The following is an 18,572-nucleotide window of genomic DNA, read 5'->3' as shown; positions in this document are numbered from 1 at the left end:
CAACGTCCCGCACCCTGGAACGACATCCACTTTCATCAGTTCCTTCCATCAATGCTCTTACTTCAGACCCACCTCCAGCGCCCCTCCTCGGGGTCACCCCCCCACTCCAAGCAAGGTCAGGCCGCCTTCCTGGCCCCTCCATCCTGTCTCTCCCTCTGTCCAGTCCTAGGGGCTGGGGTGTCTCCGCCCTCGTCCAGCACCAGCCTGACCCACAGGGGCCAGGCTAAGCTTGAAGAATAAACTCAATGGGTTGGACCCAGAACCACGTGAGACCTGAGGGTTCCAACTGTGCTGTCTCCGACTCTGGGGCCCTCCCCCCCCCCCCGAGCCCACCCAGATCCCCTCCGCATGGCCCCCTCCTCTCAGGATTCTCCCTGGTCCTTCGGCACACCCCACACCCGTAGGGAGCCCCGATGGACCCTGTCGGCGTGGCCCCCACGCTCCCGCAGGACACCATCCCCAGAGTGGGCCCCGGGGGACCCCAGATCTCCCTCACGGGGCTCCGAAGGTGTTCAGATCCCCAGTACCCTCCACGGGACGACACCCTCAGCAGGACCCCAGGCCCCTAGAGGGCCCCCGAGGGACTTGTCAGAAGCCCAGAACATTCAAGGCCTTCCAGTTCCCTTGTACAACCCCCGACCCCCTCATAGGTCCCGCAGTGAGACCCTGACCTCAGACAGGGAAACACGGCCCTCAGCGCGATCCCAAATCCCTCAGAGACCTCAGTGCCCACAAAGGGATCCCGGTCTCCTCGGTGTCTCCCTGGACCCCCCTCGGCGGAACCCCTAGCCCCTCAGGGCCCCCCATGCTAAGAGTTGCCGGCTTACCATGTTGCCTGCAGGAGCGCTGTGCTGGGACCCATGGGCCTGGAGCTCGGAGGACAGCTCGGAACCCGACCAATCAAAACCCGACTTTGATCTGACAAGCAGCCCACCCAACCAATCGTCAGGCTTGGAGCCGGGGAGCAAATCAGGAGGACAAGGAGTCTCTCGCATTGCATGCCGGAAGTTGTAGTTCAAAGTTGCTCAACGAGCTCCGACTGGGGTCTCTGGGACCCCAGGGTGACCGGTGTCTCTGAGACTCAGTCTCCTCACCTGCACGTATTTCGCACGTTTGAGTGGAATACACTTATTCATCCAATCACTGTCTCCCGCTGGGGATTTCTGAGCGTGGAACTCCCCTGATCAAGAATGTTTGGTGGGGGCTTCAAGAATGTTTGGTGGGGGCTTCCCTGGTAGCGCAGTGGTTGAGAGTCCGCCTGCCGATGCAGGGGAAACGGGTTCGTGCCCCGGTCCGGGAAGATCCCCCATGCCGCGGAGCGGCTGGGCCCATGGCCCATGGCCGCTGAGCCTGCGTGTCCGGAGCCTGTGCTCCGCAACGGGAGAGGCCACAGCAGTGACAGGCCTACGTACCGCAAAAAAAAAAAAAAAGAATATTTGGTGGGGGCTTTCCTCGTGACGCAGTGGTTAAGAATCCGCCTGCATACATGGGTTCGAGCCCTGGTCCAGGAAGATCCCACAAGCGGCCGAGCAACTGAGCCCGAGCGCCACAGCTATTGAGCCTGCGCTCTAGGGTCTCCGAGCCACAACTACTGAAGCCTGAGGGCCTAGAGCCCATGGTCCACAAGAGAAGACACCACAATGAGAAGCCCGCGCACTACAACAAAGAGTAGTCCCCGCTTGCCACAACTAGAGAAAGCCCGCACGCAGCAAGGAAGACCCAAGGCAGCCAAAATAAATAAATAAATAAAAATAAAAAATAAAAAAAAGAACATTCGGTGGCCCTCAATGACTAGATTCCAGTTGCTCAGACTCAATTCAGAACCCTCTGCCTGACTTCAGTCTGCCGCCAACACTATTGTACGCGCTATAGTACAGCTAGCCACAGGCCATGCTTTCTTATATCTCCAGGCCTCTGTAAATGCCATCTTCCATCTTGGGGTGCCTCCTTCCTCCTCCGCTCCCCCCTTTTTTTTCACCTGGCAAAAGCCTTATTTATCTCTATCAGCCAGAACCCTGGTTGCAAGCCAAAAAAAAAAAAAAAAAAAGTCCAACTTAAATGGGCTCTAGCAAAAAAGGGAAAAATTTAGCTAACGTAACAGAAAACTCCAAAAGCATTGTCAGCTTCAGGCGTGGCTAGATCAAGGACTAAATGTCAGCCTCAGGAATCTGATGTTTTCTGTTTCAAGGCTTAGAGGAAAGGGCTTCGAGCCCAAGTTTTTCAGCTCTGTTTCTGTGGATAAGTATGTTTGCCTGAGTGTGGACATAATATGTGGGTGTGACTGTCTGAGGATCTTTATGAGGCCTATGAGTGGATCATGTTTAGTTGTGTTTTTTTTTAAGGAATAACAATTTTTAATATTAGTTCATTAATTGCCACAAGTGTACCATATTAATGCAAGGTGTTAATAATATGGGAAACTGGGTGTGGGGTATATGGGAACTCTGTACTATGTTCACAGTTTTTCTGTAAATCTAAAATTGTTCTAAATTAAACAGTTTATTTAAACAAAAGCCTAGATTGTGTATAATTTTTTCCAGCGTTATTGAGATACAGTTAGCATATAGCATTGTGTAAGTTTAAATGTGATGATGTGATACACACATATTACAAAATGATTACCACCATAGGATTGGTTAACACCTCCATCACCTAATTATCCTTTTTTTGTGTGTGGTGAGAACATTTAATACTACTGTCTTAGCAACTTTCAAGTATAACAAGGAAAATGAAAGCAGGGGACTTCACAGTGAATAAATTATATTTTGGGGACTATGTCTCATTACTGCTGTCATCTTTGATCATTTATCTGACAGACATCCCCATGGTAAATTTACTAGTTTTCCCTTTGTAATGAATAGGTATCTTGGGGACAGGTACTTCTTGACCAAATATCTTGCTTCTCATCATACCGTAAACCTCTAATTTTAGCATCTATTGATGATTTTTTTTAAATTTTTATTTATTTATTTTTGGCTGTGTTGGGTCTTCGTTGCTGCACGCGGATTTCCTCTAGTTGTGGCTTGCGGGCTCTAGAGCACAGGCTCAGTAGTTGTGGCGCACAGGCTTAGTTGCTTCGTGGCATGTGGGATCTTCCCGGACCAGGGCTTGAACCTGTGTCCTCTGCAATGGTAGGCGGATTCTTAACCACTGCACCACCAGGGAAGCCCATTGATGATTCTTGATTGCAACAATTATTCCTGTGTGTTTGCTTAATGGTAATTTTCCACTTTTTAAAAAATTTTATTTTAATATTATTTTTTATACAGCAGGTTCTTATTAGTTATCTATCTTATACATATTAGTGTATATATGTCAATCCCAATCTCCCAATTCATCCCACCACCACCACCATCCCACCCCCCGCTTTCCCCCCTTGGTGTCCATACGTTTGCTCTCTACATCTGTGTCTCTATTTCTGCCTTGCAAACTGGTTCATCTGTACCATTTTTCTAGATTCCACATATATGCGTTAATATACGATATTTGTTTTTCTCTTTCTGACTTACTTCACTCTGTATGACAGTCTCTAGGTCCATCCACATCTCTACAAGTGACCCAATTTCATTCCTTTTTATGGCTGAGTAATATTCCACTGCATATATGTACCACATCTTCATCTGTTGATGGGCATTTAGGTTGCTTCCATAACCTAGCTATTGGAAATAGTGCTGCAACGAACCATTGGGGTGCATGTGTCCTTTTGAATTATGGTTTTCCCTGGGTATATGCCCAGTAGTGGGATTGCTGGGTCATATGGTAATTCTATTTTTAGTTTCTTAAGGAACCTCCATGCTGTTCTCCACAGTGGCTGTAACAATTTACATTCCCACCAACAGTGCAAGAGGGCTCCCTTTTCTCCACACCGTCTCCAGCATTTGTTGTTTGTAGATTTTCTGATGATGCCCATTCTAACTGTTGTGAGGTGATATCTTATTGTAGTTTTGATTTTCATTTCTCTAATAATGTGTGATGCTGAGCAGCTTTTCATGTGCCTCTTGGCCATCTGTATGTCTTCTTTAGAGAAATGTCTATTTAGGTCTTCTGCCCTTTTTTTTTTTTTTAAAGAGTTTTTAGAATTTGGCTTTTCTTCTTTTCTTTTAAATTTATTTATTTATTTTTGCTGTGTTGGGTCTTCGTTTCTGTGCGAGGGCTATCTCTAGTTGTGGCAAGTGGGGGCCATTCTTCATCGTGGTGCACGGGCCTTTCACTATCGCGGCCTCTCTTGTTGCGGAGCACAGGCTCCAGACGCGCAGGCTCAGTAGCTGTGGCTCACGGGCCCAGTCGCTCCGCAGCATGTGGGACCTTCCCAGACCAGGGCTCGAACCCGTGTCCCCTGCATTAGCAGGCAGATTCTCAACCACTGCGCCACCAGGGAAGCCCCTGCCCATTTTTTGATTGGGTTGTTTGTTTTTTTAATATTGAGCTGCATGAACTGTTTATATATTTTGGAGATTAATCCTTTGCCCGTTGATTCATTTGCAAATATTTTCTCCTATTCTGAGGGTTGTCTTTTCGTCTTGTTTATAGTTTCCTTTGCTGTGCAAAAGTTTTTAAGTTTCATTAGGTCCCATTTATTTTTGTTTTTATTTCCATTACTTTAGGAGGTGGGTCAAAAAAGATCTTGCTGTGATTTATGTCAAAGAATGTTCTTCTGGGCTTCCCTGGTGGCGCAGTGGTTGAGAGTCCGCCTGCCGATGCAGGGGACACGGATTCGTGCCCCGGTTCGGGAAGATCCCACATGCCACGGAGCGGCTGGGCCCGTGAGCCATGGCCGCTGAGCCTGCGCGTCCGGAGGCTGTGCTCTGCAACGGGAAAGGCCACAACAGTGAGAGGCCCGCGTACCGCAAAAAAAAAAAAAAGAGTTTTCTTCCTACGTTTTCCTCTAAGAGTTTTATAGTGTCTGGTCTTACATCCAGGTCTTTAATCCATTTTGAGTTTATTTTTGTGTATGGTGTTAGGGAGTGTTCTAATTTCATTCTTTTACATGTAGCTGTCCAGTTCTCCCAGCACCACTTATTGAAGGGACTGTCTTTTCTCCATTATATATCCTTGCCTCCTTTGTCATAGATTAGTTGACCACAGGTGCGTGGGTTTGTCTCTGGGCTTTCTATCCTGTTCCATTGACCTATATTTCTGTTTTTGTGCCAGTACCATATTGTCTTGATTACTGTAGCTTTGTAGTATGGTCTGAAGTCAAGGAGTCTGGTTCCTTCAGCTCCATTTTTTTCCCTCAAGATTGTTTTGGCTGGATCGTGTATAGTTGATTGCCTTGTCTCTGTGGGTGTTTTTGTCTTTGTGTATGAGCCCATGTGGATGTCTGTTTGCAGGGGATTAACTATTTGTGACTTTGGTCCTCTGGACTCAGAGCATTGGCTTGAGAGAGTGTGGGTGGCAGTGGCAGTGAGGGTCACTGGGATTTCCCAGGACCTACATGGGGGTCATGAGACACCCCTCAGAGCTACAGCATCCAGGTGGGATCCAGGGAAGCTGGGGAGGGTGTCAGAAAAGGTGGACCAAGAAAAAAAGGGGGACATTTGCTGCAGGCCCATTGCTCATCAGGCTGGGGGTCTGACTCGAGTGCTTTCTCCAGCAGTTCTGGGTGCTGGGACAATTGTCCCCATTAAACTGATAAAGATACTGAGACTCTGAGAGGCCCGAATCTAATTCACACCCTGACTTCTCCCATGGGCATAAGGTTTACGAGTCCAGGCATCACAGCACCCCCATGTGGTGAGCCACAGGCAGCTCACACACATCCTGGCCCCAGGAGCTCTGCATCTTCCCTCTGCAGCCTCCCCTTTGCAGAAGAGGCAGCTCCATCTTCCAGGTGCTTATCCCCAAACTCTGAAGTTGGCCTTGAATTCTCTCTCTTGCTCCATACCTGACCTGTTAGCCCCTCCTGATGGCTTCACCTTCCAAGTGTAACCATTGTCCCAACCAGCCTCCTTCCCTTCACAGCCTCCACCCAATCCAGCCTCCATCATCTCCCACCTGCAGTCCCCTCCTCCCTGGTCTCCTGTGGCTTCCATTCCCCACTCCCCCCCCCCAATCTGTTTTCCCCTGAGCAGCTTAAGGGCACCTGTTAACACTTAAGCCAGACCGTGTCCCTCCTCCGCTCACAATCATCCATGGCTCCCACCTCACGCAAAACAAATGCCAAAGTCTTCTCTTGGCCCATGTACTCCATCCCTCGTTGTTTGCTCAGCATCTCAGTTCTACATTGACTGTTCTTCACTTACTATTCTACATGTCATGTGCTATGTTGTCTGTTCTCCATTGGACATTCTTCCTTGTCTATTCTCCATTGGGTGAATCCACATTCTGTCCTACACTGGGTATTCCATTTTCCCTGATCCTCACTGGACACTCCCTATGTTTGTTTATGCTAATGTCCCACAATCTCTGTCTACACTGAGGTCCACACTCTCATTCCACACTGTTTCATTCTATGGTGCTCTCTAAAATGCATCTCTGTAGTGCTCTCAAAAATGCATCTCTCAGATCTCTGACTTCCATCATCATGTTCGTACCCAGGCCATACTTCCCATGGTGCTTCCAACCAGTGACCGAGCCCCTGGGAGGCTTGGAACCCATCTGATAGTGACATTGGCCCTGGCCAACATCACCATGGTGTCCTTAGCAAGACTGGCAGTAGGACACTTCCACACAACCCTCCTTGCTTCCTCCTCCACACAGCCAGCAGGGGCAGAGCTAGGGTCTGGACCCAGAGGACTTTCCAGAACCTAGTAGCATGTCCACTGTCCCCTTATGGCCCAGAGCACCTCAAGCTGTACATGTATAGTCCCACACACATGACATGTGACACAGCCCTTTTTTGGTTCCCCAGACTCATAGACTAAAAACATGGGGCAGGCTCCCTGGAAGGCAAGATAGATTTTATTTACTTATTCTTATTTCCACTTTATTTTAAAATTTTGAGTGGGGAGTTCAGAATCCAAAGGACACTACTGGGCGCCACCTAACGGCAGATGGTAAAAGTGCAGCCTCCCAGGGATGACGACATAGAGCCACACCAAATGGCCCTGGGGCTCCCCAGCGTTTGAAAGCAGCCCACATTTTTATGAACTCCACACTCGGCACTTACCCTGTGGGCACTGACTTCAGAGACTGGCCCACCTTCTTAACCACAATGTGGGTAAGATCCAGAGGCTGAAAAAGGGGCCCTTTCTGGACATGCCTCAGTTTCCCCCAGAGGACCTGCTGCCTTGGCCTCTCTCCTCTTCCCAAGTCCCTGGTCCTGCGTCTGGTTGTATGGGGGAGCTGTGACTGCGACACTGTGGGGGGCCACCAGGTTGGCGGTTCATCCACCCCATGTGCATGGCCAGGGTCCTTGAGACCTGAGGACGGGGATCCCCAGAAGCGTAACCCAGTTGGAGAAATTTGCACCTGCATGGTGACCATGGTGCATGTGGCAATGGTGCTGCTGGGGTGGCAGGGGCTGTGTGCTCAGCTGGATCCCCAGAGGCTACTGTCATAGGCTGGGGTGGAGACAATGCCTCAGCCCTCCTCTGAGGATGGGAAGGGACAGAAGGGAGCAGGTGGGGAGGATTTAGAACCTGAATCTGAGTTGGGTGAGAGAGCTCTCCAGCCTAGCTTAAACACTCCACAGAGGCCTTGAGTTCACCCCACACACTCTGCATTCTCTGCAAGTTTCCCTGTGTTGTAAGAGGGGGCTGCAAGTTGCCCATGAAACCCTTTACCCTACATCCGAGCCATCTGCAGGTCCTGGTAGCTCTTACCTCCAAACACACCCTGGAATGTCCCTCCATTGTCCCTCGGCCTCCTGCCTCTTTTGTTCCTGGACCCCACCTCCACCTCACGCCACAGAAGCCCCAGCGAGGGAGGCTTTCACAAACCTTGATCATGCCATGTTTCTCCCCTGGAAACTAGGGCTCCAAAGCCCCAACTTCACTGGGGATGAAGGTGTCGAGGACCAGGAAGATTGGAGGACAAAGTCCAGGCTGGATCTGGCATATGAATGGTGCTATATATATGGCTGCTCAAGCAAGTGCGCTCATGTCACAAAAAAAGGTCTGGCACTTTACACATTTTCCTCTCTCTCCCTACCCGTCAAAGGAGTCCACCGAAAGTCTTGGCTGGGAAGGGGGACTATAGGAGAAAGGGAGGTGACTTTTTTAGAAGGCTGCACACATTTTTGCCTCTGTATCCACATCCAGGTCTGTGTGTGCTGGTGGTGGAATGCAAGGCATTGAATTTTACTGAAAAAGTCCTCTGTGGAGGGCTGGGGTGACAGGGGACAAGGGTCTTGAAATTATTGGTCAAGCTGACTCGCCCACAGCCAAGCTGGACCAATCAGCTTTGGATCTTCGTAGAATGATGGTGGGGTAGGGGCATACAAATCTTATAAACATTGATACCAACACCGTGTGTTTTTCACATTCTTGTCCAGATCGGTGATCTCCACTAAGCAGACCCTTTGAGAATTGTCAGAGCCATTTCTCAGCTTGGGGCAGTGAGAGGGCTTCCTGCAGGAGGGGTCAGGGAGCTAGGCCTTGGAGGGTAGGAAGCAGTCTAAAAAGGAGGCCAGTTGGGGGTTGCAGGAGGTGGCCCAGGAGGAAGGACCAGCATGGCCCTAGCTTGGAACAGCAAGTATTTCTAAGGGCCTCAGGGCAGGAGACAGAGCGGGTGAGGGCAGCTGAGGAGCTCAGGAAGGTCGGGGGTCAGATCTGAGTGTTATAAAGATCCCACTGAGACCACCTGGGGGGTGGTTGGGGGGGAGGAACAAATGGAGCTCCCTCTGGCTCCCTCCTGGACCCCCAAGTCTGCCCTTACACAGGACAGGCCGAAGTGGAGGGAGTTTGCACCACCCCAAAGTGGGTGGATAAATGCCTGGCTCCCTCCTTCCTCCGGTGGAAATCGCTGGGTCAAGAGATCAAGGGATATGCCCATTTAAAAGATGAAGAGTGTAGCGGCCGCTCCAGCGCTCCCATAGCCCAACATTCACGGTTCCCCACTGCCTCTTGCTGCAAGCGATTGCAACCCAGCCTGAGCCCTCGACCCAACACCCTCAGGAGCTGGAGCGTAAATAGCCCAGCCCATCACCACTGGGGTGGAACCACTCTAGGTGCCCACCCTATGCGGTGCCCTAGGGCCCCCAGCAGGCTGAGCACTGGCTGCCCACTGCGTCACCTGCTCGTTGGCGCCCCCTCCAGGGCTCCTCCCCTTACATCTCCGTCCCCCCCAACCCCGACCCCGCTTCCCCCCCTCCCCACCCGCCTTCCCAAGCAGCACTGGAGTCCTCCTCTCAGGGTCAGGTTCTGGAGTGGGTACCCAAGACACGACACGGCAAGATTGAGGCCGCTGGGGAAGAGATGGGAGGACCCGGGCGGGGGTGTGGCTCTGAACAGCGACGGTTTCGTTCACGGATGCCCCGTGTGTTTTATTGATGGATACACACACACGGGAAGGGGGAAAGGAGCACCCCAACCTTGGATCCGAACCAGGCTTTCCCCCCTCCAGGCCCCTGCCGCGGAGAGGGTCGTAACTGCTGGGTCTTTTCCAAGGACGCAGGGAGGGAGGTTGGGACCCCACGTGCCCTCACCCCGCCTGGTGTGAGGGGCAGAATCGGTGCCACCCCCGGGCCTACTACCGGGGCCAGCCGTCGGTAGTGGGCAGCCGGCGCAGGGGGGGCCCAGGCCGTAGGGGCTCTGCCAGGGGCCGGGCCAGGAGCAAGGGGTAGGGGAAGGCCTTTGGAAAGTCGCCGGGGCCTCCAGGGGCCGGCGAGAGGCGCTCGGACTTGATGCTGACTGGTGGGGTGGGCGAGGAGGCGCCGCGGGCTGGGGGGCCTTCCTCGCCCAGACTGCGGCCCCCACTGCAGGGAGAGAGAGAGAGAGGAGCGGGGCCGTGAGCTCAGCGAGGGAAGCCATGGAAGTGGCATGGCTTGGGCAAAGACTGGGCAGGAGGACCTTGGGAAAAGAGGGGGTGGCGATCCCTCTTGGGGCCTCCAAAATAGCCGCCCATCCCCACCAGGACCAGTCGGGAGGGGCTAAGTGCAGAACCGGGAGTGGCCACCAGGGGTCAGCAGTGGCTGGGGCTTGGAAGACTTGGAGGAGCCCCACCCTTGAACCCGGGGTGGGAGGGAGCGTGCAAGGAGGCAGTCGGGGCACTTACCTGGGCTGCGCGGTGGTGACCGGGGGCCCATCACCCCTGGAGGGCTGCCAGGGGGCCAGGGTTGGGGGCTGCAGCAAGCCTGGGGGCGGAGGGGGGTCTCCCAGGCCATATTCTGGGGGGGGCAGGAAGAGTAAGCTGAGGCCCTGACCTCAGGGAGCCCCTTGCCCAAGCCTGACCCACCCCACCGGCCAGTTTTCAGTTCTGGAGGGCAGGGGAGTGTGGACCCCCAGCAGGCAGGTGTGTGGATGCCTCCCACAGCGGGTGCATACCTGGGGGACCTGCAGGGAGGAAGGGGAAGCTCCCTAGTGGGGGTCCCGGGGTGGCAGTGGAGCACGGACTCTGCAGGCTACCATAGAGGCCTCTCTGTGGAGAGACAGGGGAAAGGGGAAACTGAGGCCCCCACCCAGGCCACCGTGCCCCCACAGCCCTTCCACACCTTCCCCTCACTCACCGAGGTGCTCAGTCCCCCTCGGGCCCCAGCCAGGCCACCAGGCAGGTCTGGCCTCCTCCCATCCACTGCCAGGTACAGGGGCGGTGGTGTCTTGCTGCCAAGGTGGCTTGCTGAGAAGAGAGGGTGCGCCAGGCCTGGGGAGCAGGAGACCCCCAGAGAGAGGGCAGGTGGCCATGTCATCTAATGGAGTCCAGAGTGATGCCCACAGCCAAGCAGGGCCAGAGCCAATATTCCTGCCTTGCACAGCCCCCCTGGGACTGCCACCCCTCCTCCCCCAGGGCCTATGCCCCATGCTCACCTGGGGGGCCAGCTTTGGGGGCTCCTGGACGGAAGGGGGATGGGCGGCTCTGGGCAGGCAGGGCCTCCCCAAGCCCACTGGGGTCGCAGCCTGGTGGGGGCAGGGCCCCATATGCCATGTCAGGGCTGGGCATAGTGGGAGCTGCTGGCTGAGGGCAGAGAGGACAGGATTGGCTGAGGAATGTGGAAATGAGGGCATCAAGTCCAAGACAGAAAATCCCAATGAGTTCAGCCGCCAGCCTCCACCTTCTGCAAGTCCTCACTACCCCTCCCTCTGGCCTAACGCCACATGGCTGGGGGAGCCTGTGTCTGCCTCTGTCGCTCCTTGACACCTAGGCCCAGAGCTGAGGCTTCTTAATCAGCATAGGGTTGGCCCTGAGGGGGCTTCCCAGGGTGTTTGATGAATCAAAGAAATAAAGAAGGAAGGAACTGGGACTTCCCTGGTGGTGCAGTGCTTAAGAATCCGCCTGCCAATGCAGGGGACACGGGTTTGAGCCCTGGCCCAGGAAGATCCCACATGCCACAGAGCAACTAAGCCCGCGTGCCACAACTACTGAAGCCTGTGCGCTCTAGGGCCCACGTGCTGCAAGTACTGAGCCTACATGCTGCAACTACTGAAGCCCACGTGCCTAGAGCCTGAGCTCCGCCTCAAGAGAAGCCACTGCAATGAGAAGCCCACGCACCACAACAAAGAGTAGCCGCCGCTCACAACTAGAGAAAGCCCACGCAGAGCAATGAAGACCCAACGCAGCCAAAAATTAAAATTAAAATTAAAAAAAAAAAAAGGAAGGGGCTCCCCTGGTGGCGCAGTGGTTGAGAGTCCGCCTGCCGATGCAGGGGACGCGGGTTCGTGCCCCGGTCCGGGAGGATCCCACATGCCGCGGAGCGGCTGGGCCCGTGAGCCATGGCCGCTGAGCCTGCGCGTCCGGCGCCTGTGCTCCGCAACGGGAGAGGCCACAACAGTGAGAGGCCCGTGTATAGCAAAAAAAAAAAGGAAGGAACTGTCTGCCTGTTGAACTCTTTTCCTTTCTTCAAAGCCCCTGCTATAATGCCCACTTCTCCAGGAAGCCTTCCCTGCCCACCCAGGCATAAATCTGCCCCCAAATTCTAGGATTCCTGGTCTTAAGTCTCTCTCTCAATCTCGGCCTCAGCCATTTGGACCTCAGAAGTGGGGGAAGGGCCCCATTCATGGCGGGGCAGGGAGTCACTTACATAGAGCCGGGGTCGGGGCAAGGCTGGGTCACCCCCATCACCTGCCAGCCTCCGCAGCTTCTCTCCTGGGCCCTCAATCCCCTCCTCTGGCTCCAGCTCTTGTCCATCAAGGCCCACGCCCCTCCGTTTCAGTGTCTGTGGAAGGGGGAGACAACAGGGTGACACTCCCCCGATCCTGGCCAAGGAACCTGGTTCTACGGGAGAGGGGAGGACCTATCCCATCCAGCTCTGTGGGCAGGCAGGGTGCAGGCACAGCCTGCTCCAGCCAAATCCTATTAACCGAAAACCCCAGTGAGTTATCACCTAGTAAGTTCCAACTATGTGTGAGAGAGGGACTGTCCTGCCCTGGGACCAGAGAGGCCCGGGTCACACAGCAGAGGCCGAGATGCACCCAGGCCTGCTGGCATTATCCTAACGCTGCTCCTGAGCGTGATTTGGTTCCTCCATTCTGCACCCACATGCAGCCTCGGAGCCTGGTGTGCAGTAGGTGCTTAATAAATGTCAGCTGACTAAACACCTGAGGACAACTTTATAGGTTCTCCTAAGCTGCCACCCACCTGGGAGCAGTGACCAGCACACTCCTGGACCCCTGCCTCTCCTGTGCCAGCTTCTCCCCACCCTCTGCCACATTGGGGCTTCCTGGGTGCAGTCCTAGCCCGCTGCTCTCTCCAGCCCAGTGGCTTTAGCTTCCCGCCCTGGGTAAAGATGCCCACATCCAAAGTGACAGTGATCTTGCCCATCCTGGGTCGTGGGTGTGAGGGCTGCCCAGCTAATGCAGGGGCTGCTCCTGCCTCTTTTTCCTGAGGATACAGCGGCTCAAGCAAAAACATTCCTGTGGCTTCCCTGGTGGCGCAGTGGTTGAGAGTCCGCCTGCCAATGCAGGGGACACGGGTTCGTGCCCCGGTCCGGGAAGATCCCACATGCCATGGAGCGGCTGGGCCCCTAAGCCATGGCCTCTGAGCCTGCGCGTCCGGAACCTGTGCTCCGCAACGGGAGAGGCCACGACAGTGAGAGGCCTGCGTACCGCAAAAAAAAAAAAAAAACATTCCTGGACCTCAGTGAGGTCTGTTTGCTTTGTGGTACCTTTTCTTCCCTGCGTCTGTACTCACCAAATGGGTAACAGGAGCAAATGAGATGATGTGTGTGAGGGGCACATAGTGGGGCCCTCCATGTTTTTTATTTCCACTATCCAGGAAGTTGCCCCTAAAAGGGACACTCTATTACCCCAAACCTGCTTTGACTAGCAGCAAAGCCAAATTGCAACGCTCATCTTTTGTGCGAACCAAGAGTCCCTAGGCTCTGAGTGAGGAGAGTGTGCTGGGCTTCAGGAGGCCGGGGAGGTGGGTCCCAGGGGTACCTCGAGGATGTCGGTGTTGGTGCGGCTCTCGTGAGGCTCACTGTACTCTGTGTACTTGAGTAGCACACGGTCCATGTCCGTGCTGGCGTACTGGAAGAGGCGGTTGGCACTATTGAAGATGATGAGGGCGATCTCACAGTCGCAGAGTACACTTAGCTCATAGGCCTTCTTCATCAGCCCAAACTTCCGCTTGGTAAATGTCACCTGGACCCAGGACCCACAGGCGGGGCAGGAGAAGACAAAGATTTGGGATGGTGAGAGGGGAGGTGGAGGGGCCTAATTGTTCCCTGAACATGCCTCGTGATTCCATGCCTTTGCATGTGCTGTTCTTTCTGGCTATACTACTCCTTCTCGTTTCTTAACATGGCAAACTCCTATCGATGCTTCAAAACCCAGCCCAAATGTCCTCTCCTTTGGTAAGTTTACCTTGGCCTCCAGGCAGAGCCCACACTCCCTCTCTGAGCTTCCCCAGTTCTGTGCCTCTCTTTGGTCCAGTGCTTTGAGTTGGGTGTAATTGTATTGAGTTCCATCTCCCCTGTGACTGGGGCTCCAGTCATCAAGGAGAATCAGTGAATTAATCATCATGAGAATGAGTAAATGCTACCTCTCAAACTCCTGACATTGCATCAAGTCTCCTTATTCCCTTGCAGTTCTCCCAGATGGCCAGGCCTTTGCCCAGGCCGTGTCCCCTGCCAGGAATGCCTTTCCCCAAACCACTGTCCCCCCACCCACTGAACTCACCTGCCGATTCCTTTGATCCAGAATGCGTGAGATCTGAATTTTCTTCCTCCCCATTGCCCCAGGCTGGGTGGAGTGTCCTTGGTCTGGGGGTCGGGGTGGGAGGAGAACAGGACAGAGTAGGTGGGTGGAGAGTGGGGACAGGCACCCCAGTCTACCCCCTATCTTCCTCCTGCCCCTGCCAGGTGCTGAAAGGGAGATGATGGGGGAGATCAAGGCAGGCTGGGTCATCCCCACAGCCCACACCCTCGACCAGCCCAGGATGCAGCAAATGCTCATTGAACACCTTCAGACCAATGTTTTATAAGGAGAAGGCTGACCAAGGGGGAAAGATTGAGAGGTATGGGTGCCCCTACCTGAAGCTTTAAAGCAAAACAAGCTGGTAACTGTGGGACCTCAGGGGAGCCTGACCCCGTGTCTGTGCAGCGGGGATAACAGTGTGGTGCACTGCCCAGTGCTGCTGGAGCATAAAATGAGCTAACCCACAAAGGGCATTCAGATCTGCCTTGCAGACAGCAGGTGCTGTGTATGCACTGCTGTTATGAATACTGGCGACAGCTTAAAAGTTCTCAACAGGCCAGGTTGGAGGGCCATCCAATGCTGGTACCCAGCAGTGCTCAGTGATCCTGAGCCTCTGAAAGTAAGCCTGGTCCACACAGCAGACACTTTTGAACTCATTCAATCCCACAATAGCCCTTTGATGAGCAAGGTTGAGGGCTGTGGTTACCAGAAAACATATATTAAAAATATATAGGGCTTCCCTGATGGCGCAGTGGTTGAACGTCCGCCTGCCGATGCAGGGGACACGGGTTCGTGCCCCGGTCCGGGAAGATCCCACATGCCGCGGAGCGGCTTGGCCCGTGAGTCATGGCCGCTGAGCTTGCGCATCCGGAGCCTGTGTTCCGCAACGGGAGAGGCCCCAACAGTGAGAGGCCCGCATACCGCAAAAAAAAAAAAAAAAAAAAAAAAAAAAAAATATATATATATATATATATAAAACGTATATTTAAAACTGTATTGAGGGGCTTCCCTGGTGGCGCAGTGGTTGAGAGTCCGCCTGAGACGGGTTCGTGCTCCGGTCCGGGAAGATCCCACATGCCGCGGAGCGGCTGGGCCCGTGAGCCATGGCCGCTGAGGCTGCGTGTCCGGAGCCTGTGCTCCGCAACGGGAGAGGCCACAGCAGTGAGAGGCCCGCGTACCGCAAAAAAAAACCAAAACCAAAAACAAAAAAAACTGTATTGAGAGTGGAAAAAAGACTAGAAGGAAATGCTCAAGCTGTGAGTCAACGCTGGGTGGAAATTTATGGGTGAGTTTTTTCCCGTTTTTAAAAATTGAGATGCAATTCACATAACATAAAACTTGCCATTTTAACGTGTGCAATTCAGTGGCATTTAGAGCATCCACGACATTGTACAACCATCACATCTATCTAGTTCCAGAAAGTTTTCATCCTCCCAAAAAAAGATCCCAGCCCCATTAGCAGCCACTCCCCATTCCCCTCCCCTCAGCCCCTGGCAACCACTAATCTACGTTCTCTCTCTATGGATTTGCCTGTTCTGGACACTCCTTATAAATGGAATAATCATACAATGTGTGGGCTTTTTGTCTTTTTTTTTTTTTTTATCTTTTGAATTTTCTAACATTTCTCCCTCAGTGATTATAGATTTCTATTTTAAAAATTGTGTGTGTGGGGACTTCCCTGGTGGTCCAGTGGTTCAGACTCCACGCTTCCAGTGCAGGGGGCGCGGGTTCGATCCCTGGTCGGGGAACTAAGATCCCACATGCTGCGTGGCACGGCCAAAAAATAAAAATAAAAATGAAATAAAAAGTTGGGGGGAAGCATAAGAGAAACCCTATCCCTGCCCCACCATCCAGCGGAAGGAGGGGGGAATGCCCTGGAAAGACTTAAGCTTGGAACCCTCAGACTGGGGGATAGGGTGGGCCCAGGCAAACTGGAGAGAAACTCTGGACCTTCCTCATGGGGATCTTGGATCTCCCTGGTGGAGGCCCCAAGGGTGGGAATGGGCAGCTCAGCATGTACCCAAGACACGGTCCAGGACTCTCCCAGCAGCCCTCATGCAGGGCTCCTTGGAATCAAGGAATCATGTTGCCTGTTCAGCGGCACCCACCCCACTGTACAGACAGCCACTCTGTGGCCCCCGAGATCCCCTCTGCCAACTCTATGACCACACTCCACTCCCCCAGCCCTCCCATGTCATAGGTGGCTGAGGCCTGCCCAGGGTGAAGTGGGCCTGCTCTCAGGTCTCAGCCAGTCTCTGAACAGAAGAGCGGTCTTTAGCAAGGGAGGCCTCTCCCTTGGCCTCAGTTTGCTGTTCTGTGAATGGGGTGGGTATGAAATACAAGTACCTGGCACAAAGCCTGGGAATGAGCTCTTGGGAAGAATAGGGAAATGTAGGTCTGTCTCTGGGAGTGGCCATACCTGCTTCCCACACCCCAGCCCGAGGGGTCTGAGCAGGGTGCCTCATCTTCCCACAGACCCAGGGCTGGAAGTATGAGACGCCCCAGTCCGTCATATGCAGCCCGCTGTGTCACCCCAGACACACCCTCCACCTTCTCTGGGTTGGGTCTCTGAGCAGTCACAACTATGCAAATCCCAGGCCAACGAAAGCCCCCATCTCAGCCCCCCAGCTCCAGCTTGACTTGCTAAATTTAACCTCTGGGGCTAATTTTAATCCCCGGCTGGAATCAGGCTAGTTCCCACGGCTGGGATGCGTTATCCCCGCCCTGACAGGTCCCTGGGGACAGAAGGAGGGCACTGGCCGGGAGGTCTCGGTGCCAAGATGACTCAGGAAATGCACCCCACGCCTGGGGTCCCATGGGAACATGGGACTTGGACATGAGTCTCTGGGCCTGGAAGATCAACTCTGGCCCCTTCTCACTCTGTCCCCATTTTAGACAAGGACATCCTGGCTAGGGCAGGGTTCACATAATGGGGGAGCCCCAAGAGTCAGAAGGTCAGGGGGGGTTTCTCTGAACTGAGACCCAAGAGCCAAGACAGGAAGTAAGTTCCGGGCAGAAGGAACGGCAGGTGCAAAGGCCCTCAGGAGGGAGGAGATGCATCAAGAAGACTGGAGTGAGGAGGCCAGCAGGAGAGACTGCAGAGGCAGGGCCACTCCGGGTCCTCTGAGCTGCAGGAAGGCCTGTGGGTTTTGGTCTAAGAGCAGTATACAGCCATGGGAGGGTTTTGAGCAAGAAGGCACAGGACTTTAAAAACTTGGCCATGGGGCTTCCCTGGTGGCACAGTGGTTGAGAGTCCGCCTGCCGATGCAGGGGACACGGGTTCGTGCCCCGGTCCGGGAAGATCCCACATGCCGCGGAGCGGCTGGGCCCATGAGCCATGGCCGCTGAGCCTGTGCGTCCGGAGCCTGTGCTCCGCAACGGGAGAGGCCACAACAGTGAGAGGCCCGTGTACCGCAAAACAAAACAAAAAACTTGGCCATGGCTGCCATGGGGAGCAGGACTGTTGGCGGCAGGGGTAGAGATGACAGGAAACTACCGGGAGGCCAGGGCTGTGTCCATCTGGGCAGAGACTAGGGGTGAGGCCCCCTCTGTGCTATGCCTGAATCTTGCACTTTAAGTCACTGTACTCTAGGGCTCTTTGGGTCCTCTAGAAGCCACTAGGTCCTCTGCCATCTCTGGAGCCAGGCCTGACAGGTGCAGATGGGCTCACACAGGGGTTTGAGTCTTCTGAACTTTGATGACCTTGGAGCCCCCAGTCCTCACCCAGGAACCAAAGTCATCCCCTACCTTGGTCCTTGAGGGATCTACCCAGCACACAGCTGATCATGTCCCTTCACTGCTCATGCACTCCTCATGGCTCCTCACTGCCCTCAGGAGGAAGGAAGTTCCAGTCCTCAGCCTGCCATTCAAGGCCCTGCCCCAGGGACTTCCCTGTGGTCCAGCGCTTAAGACTTCGTGCTCCCCAGTGGTTAAGAATCTGCCTGCCAGTGCAGGGGACAAGGGTTTGAGCCCTGGTCTGGAAGATCCCATGTGCCGCGGAGCAAATAAGCCTGTGCGCCACAACTACTGAGCCTGCGCTCTAGAGCCCGTGAGCCACAGCAACTGAGCCCGAGTGCCACAACTACTGAAGTCCACATACCTAGAGCCTGTGCTCTGCAACAAGAGAAGCCACTGCAATGAGAAGGCCGCGCACCGCAATGAAGAGTAGCCCCCACTCGCCGCAACTAGAGAAAGCCCACACGCAGCAATGAAGACCCCACGCAGCCAAAAATAAATAAATAAATAAATAAAAAGAAAGAAAAATATTAAAAAAAAAAAAAAGACTCTGCACTCCCAATGCAGGGGGCCTGGGTTCAATCCCTAGTCAGGGAATTAGATCCT

The 18,572-nt window shown here is 53.9% G+C and overlaps 1 protein-coding gene across 2 annotated transcripts; it reads right to left on the bottom strand.

Moving 5' to 3' along the window:
- Positions 1-9,398: 9,398 nt before the first annotated feature.
- On the bottom strand, positions 9,399-14,309 carry MEF2B (myocyte enhancer factor 2B). 2 transcript variants are annotated; one of them, XM_079701662.1, is made up of 8 exons: positions 14,214-14,309; positions 13,473-13,676; positions 12,116-12,250; positions 10,905-11,052; positions 10,607-10,716; positions 10,425-10,518; positions 10,156-10,267; positions 9,492-9,856 (listed from the first exon to the last, which is right to left on the bottom strand). In XM_079701662.1, the coding sequence occupies exons 1-8, from the start codon at positions 14,265-14,267 to the stop codon at positions 9,631-9,633; spliced, it is 1,083 nt and encodes a 360-aa protein (XP_079557788.1). In that variant the 5' UTR covers positions 14,268-14,309; the 3' UTR covers positions 9,492-9,630. The 2 variants fall into 2 exon arrangements, with proteins under 2 accessions (XP_079557787.1, XP_079557788.1); XM_079701661.1 differs by lacking the exon at positions 10,425-10,518 and having other exon boundaries at positions 9,399-9,856.
- Between the last annotated feature and the right edge of the window lie 4,263 nt (positions 14,310-18,572).

This window comes from Hyperoodon ampullatus (assembly GCF_949752795.1).
Source record: "Hyperoodon ampullatus genome assembly, chromosome: 4".
Lineage (NCBI taxonomy): Eukaryota > Metazoa > Chordata > Mammalia > Artiodactyla > Ziphiidae > Hyperoodon > Hyperoodon ampullatus.
Note: the sequence above shows the minus strand (reverse complement) of the source record. Positions and strands in the feature narration are given on the sequence as shown.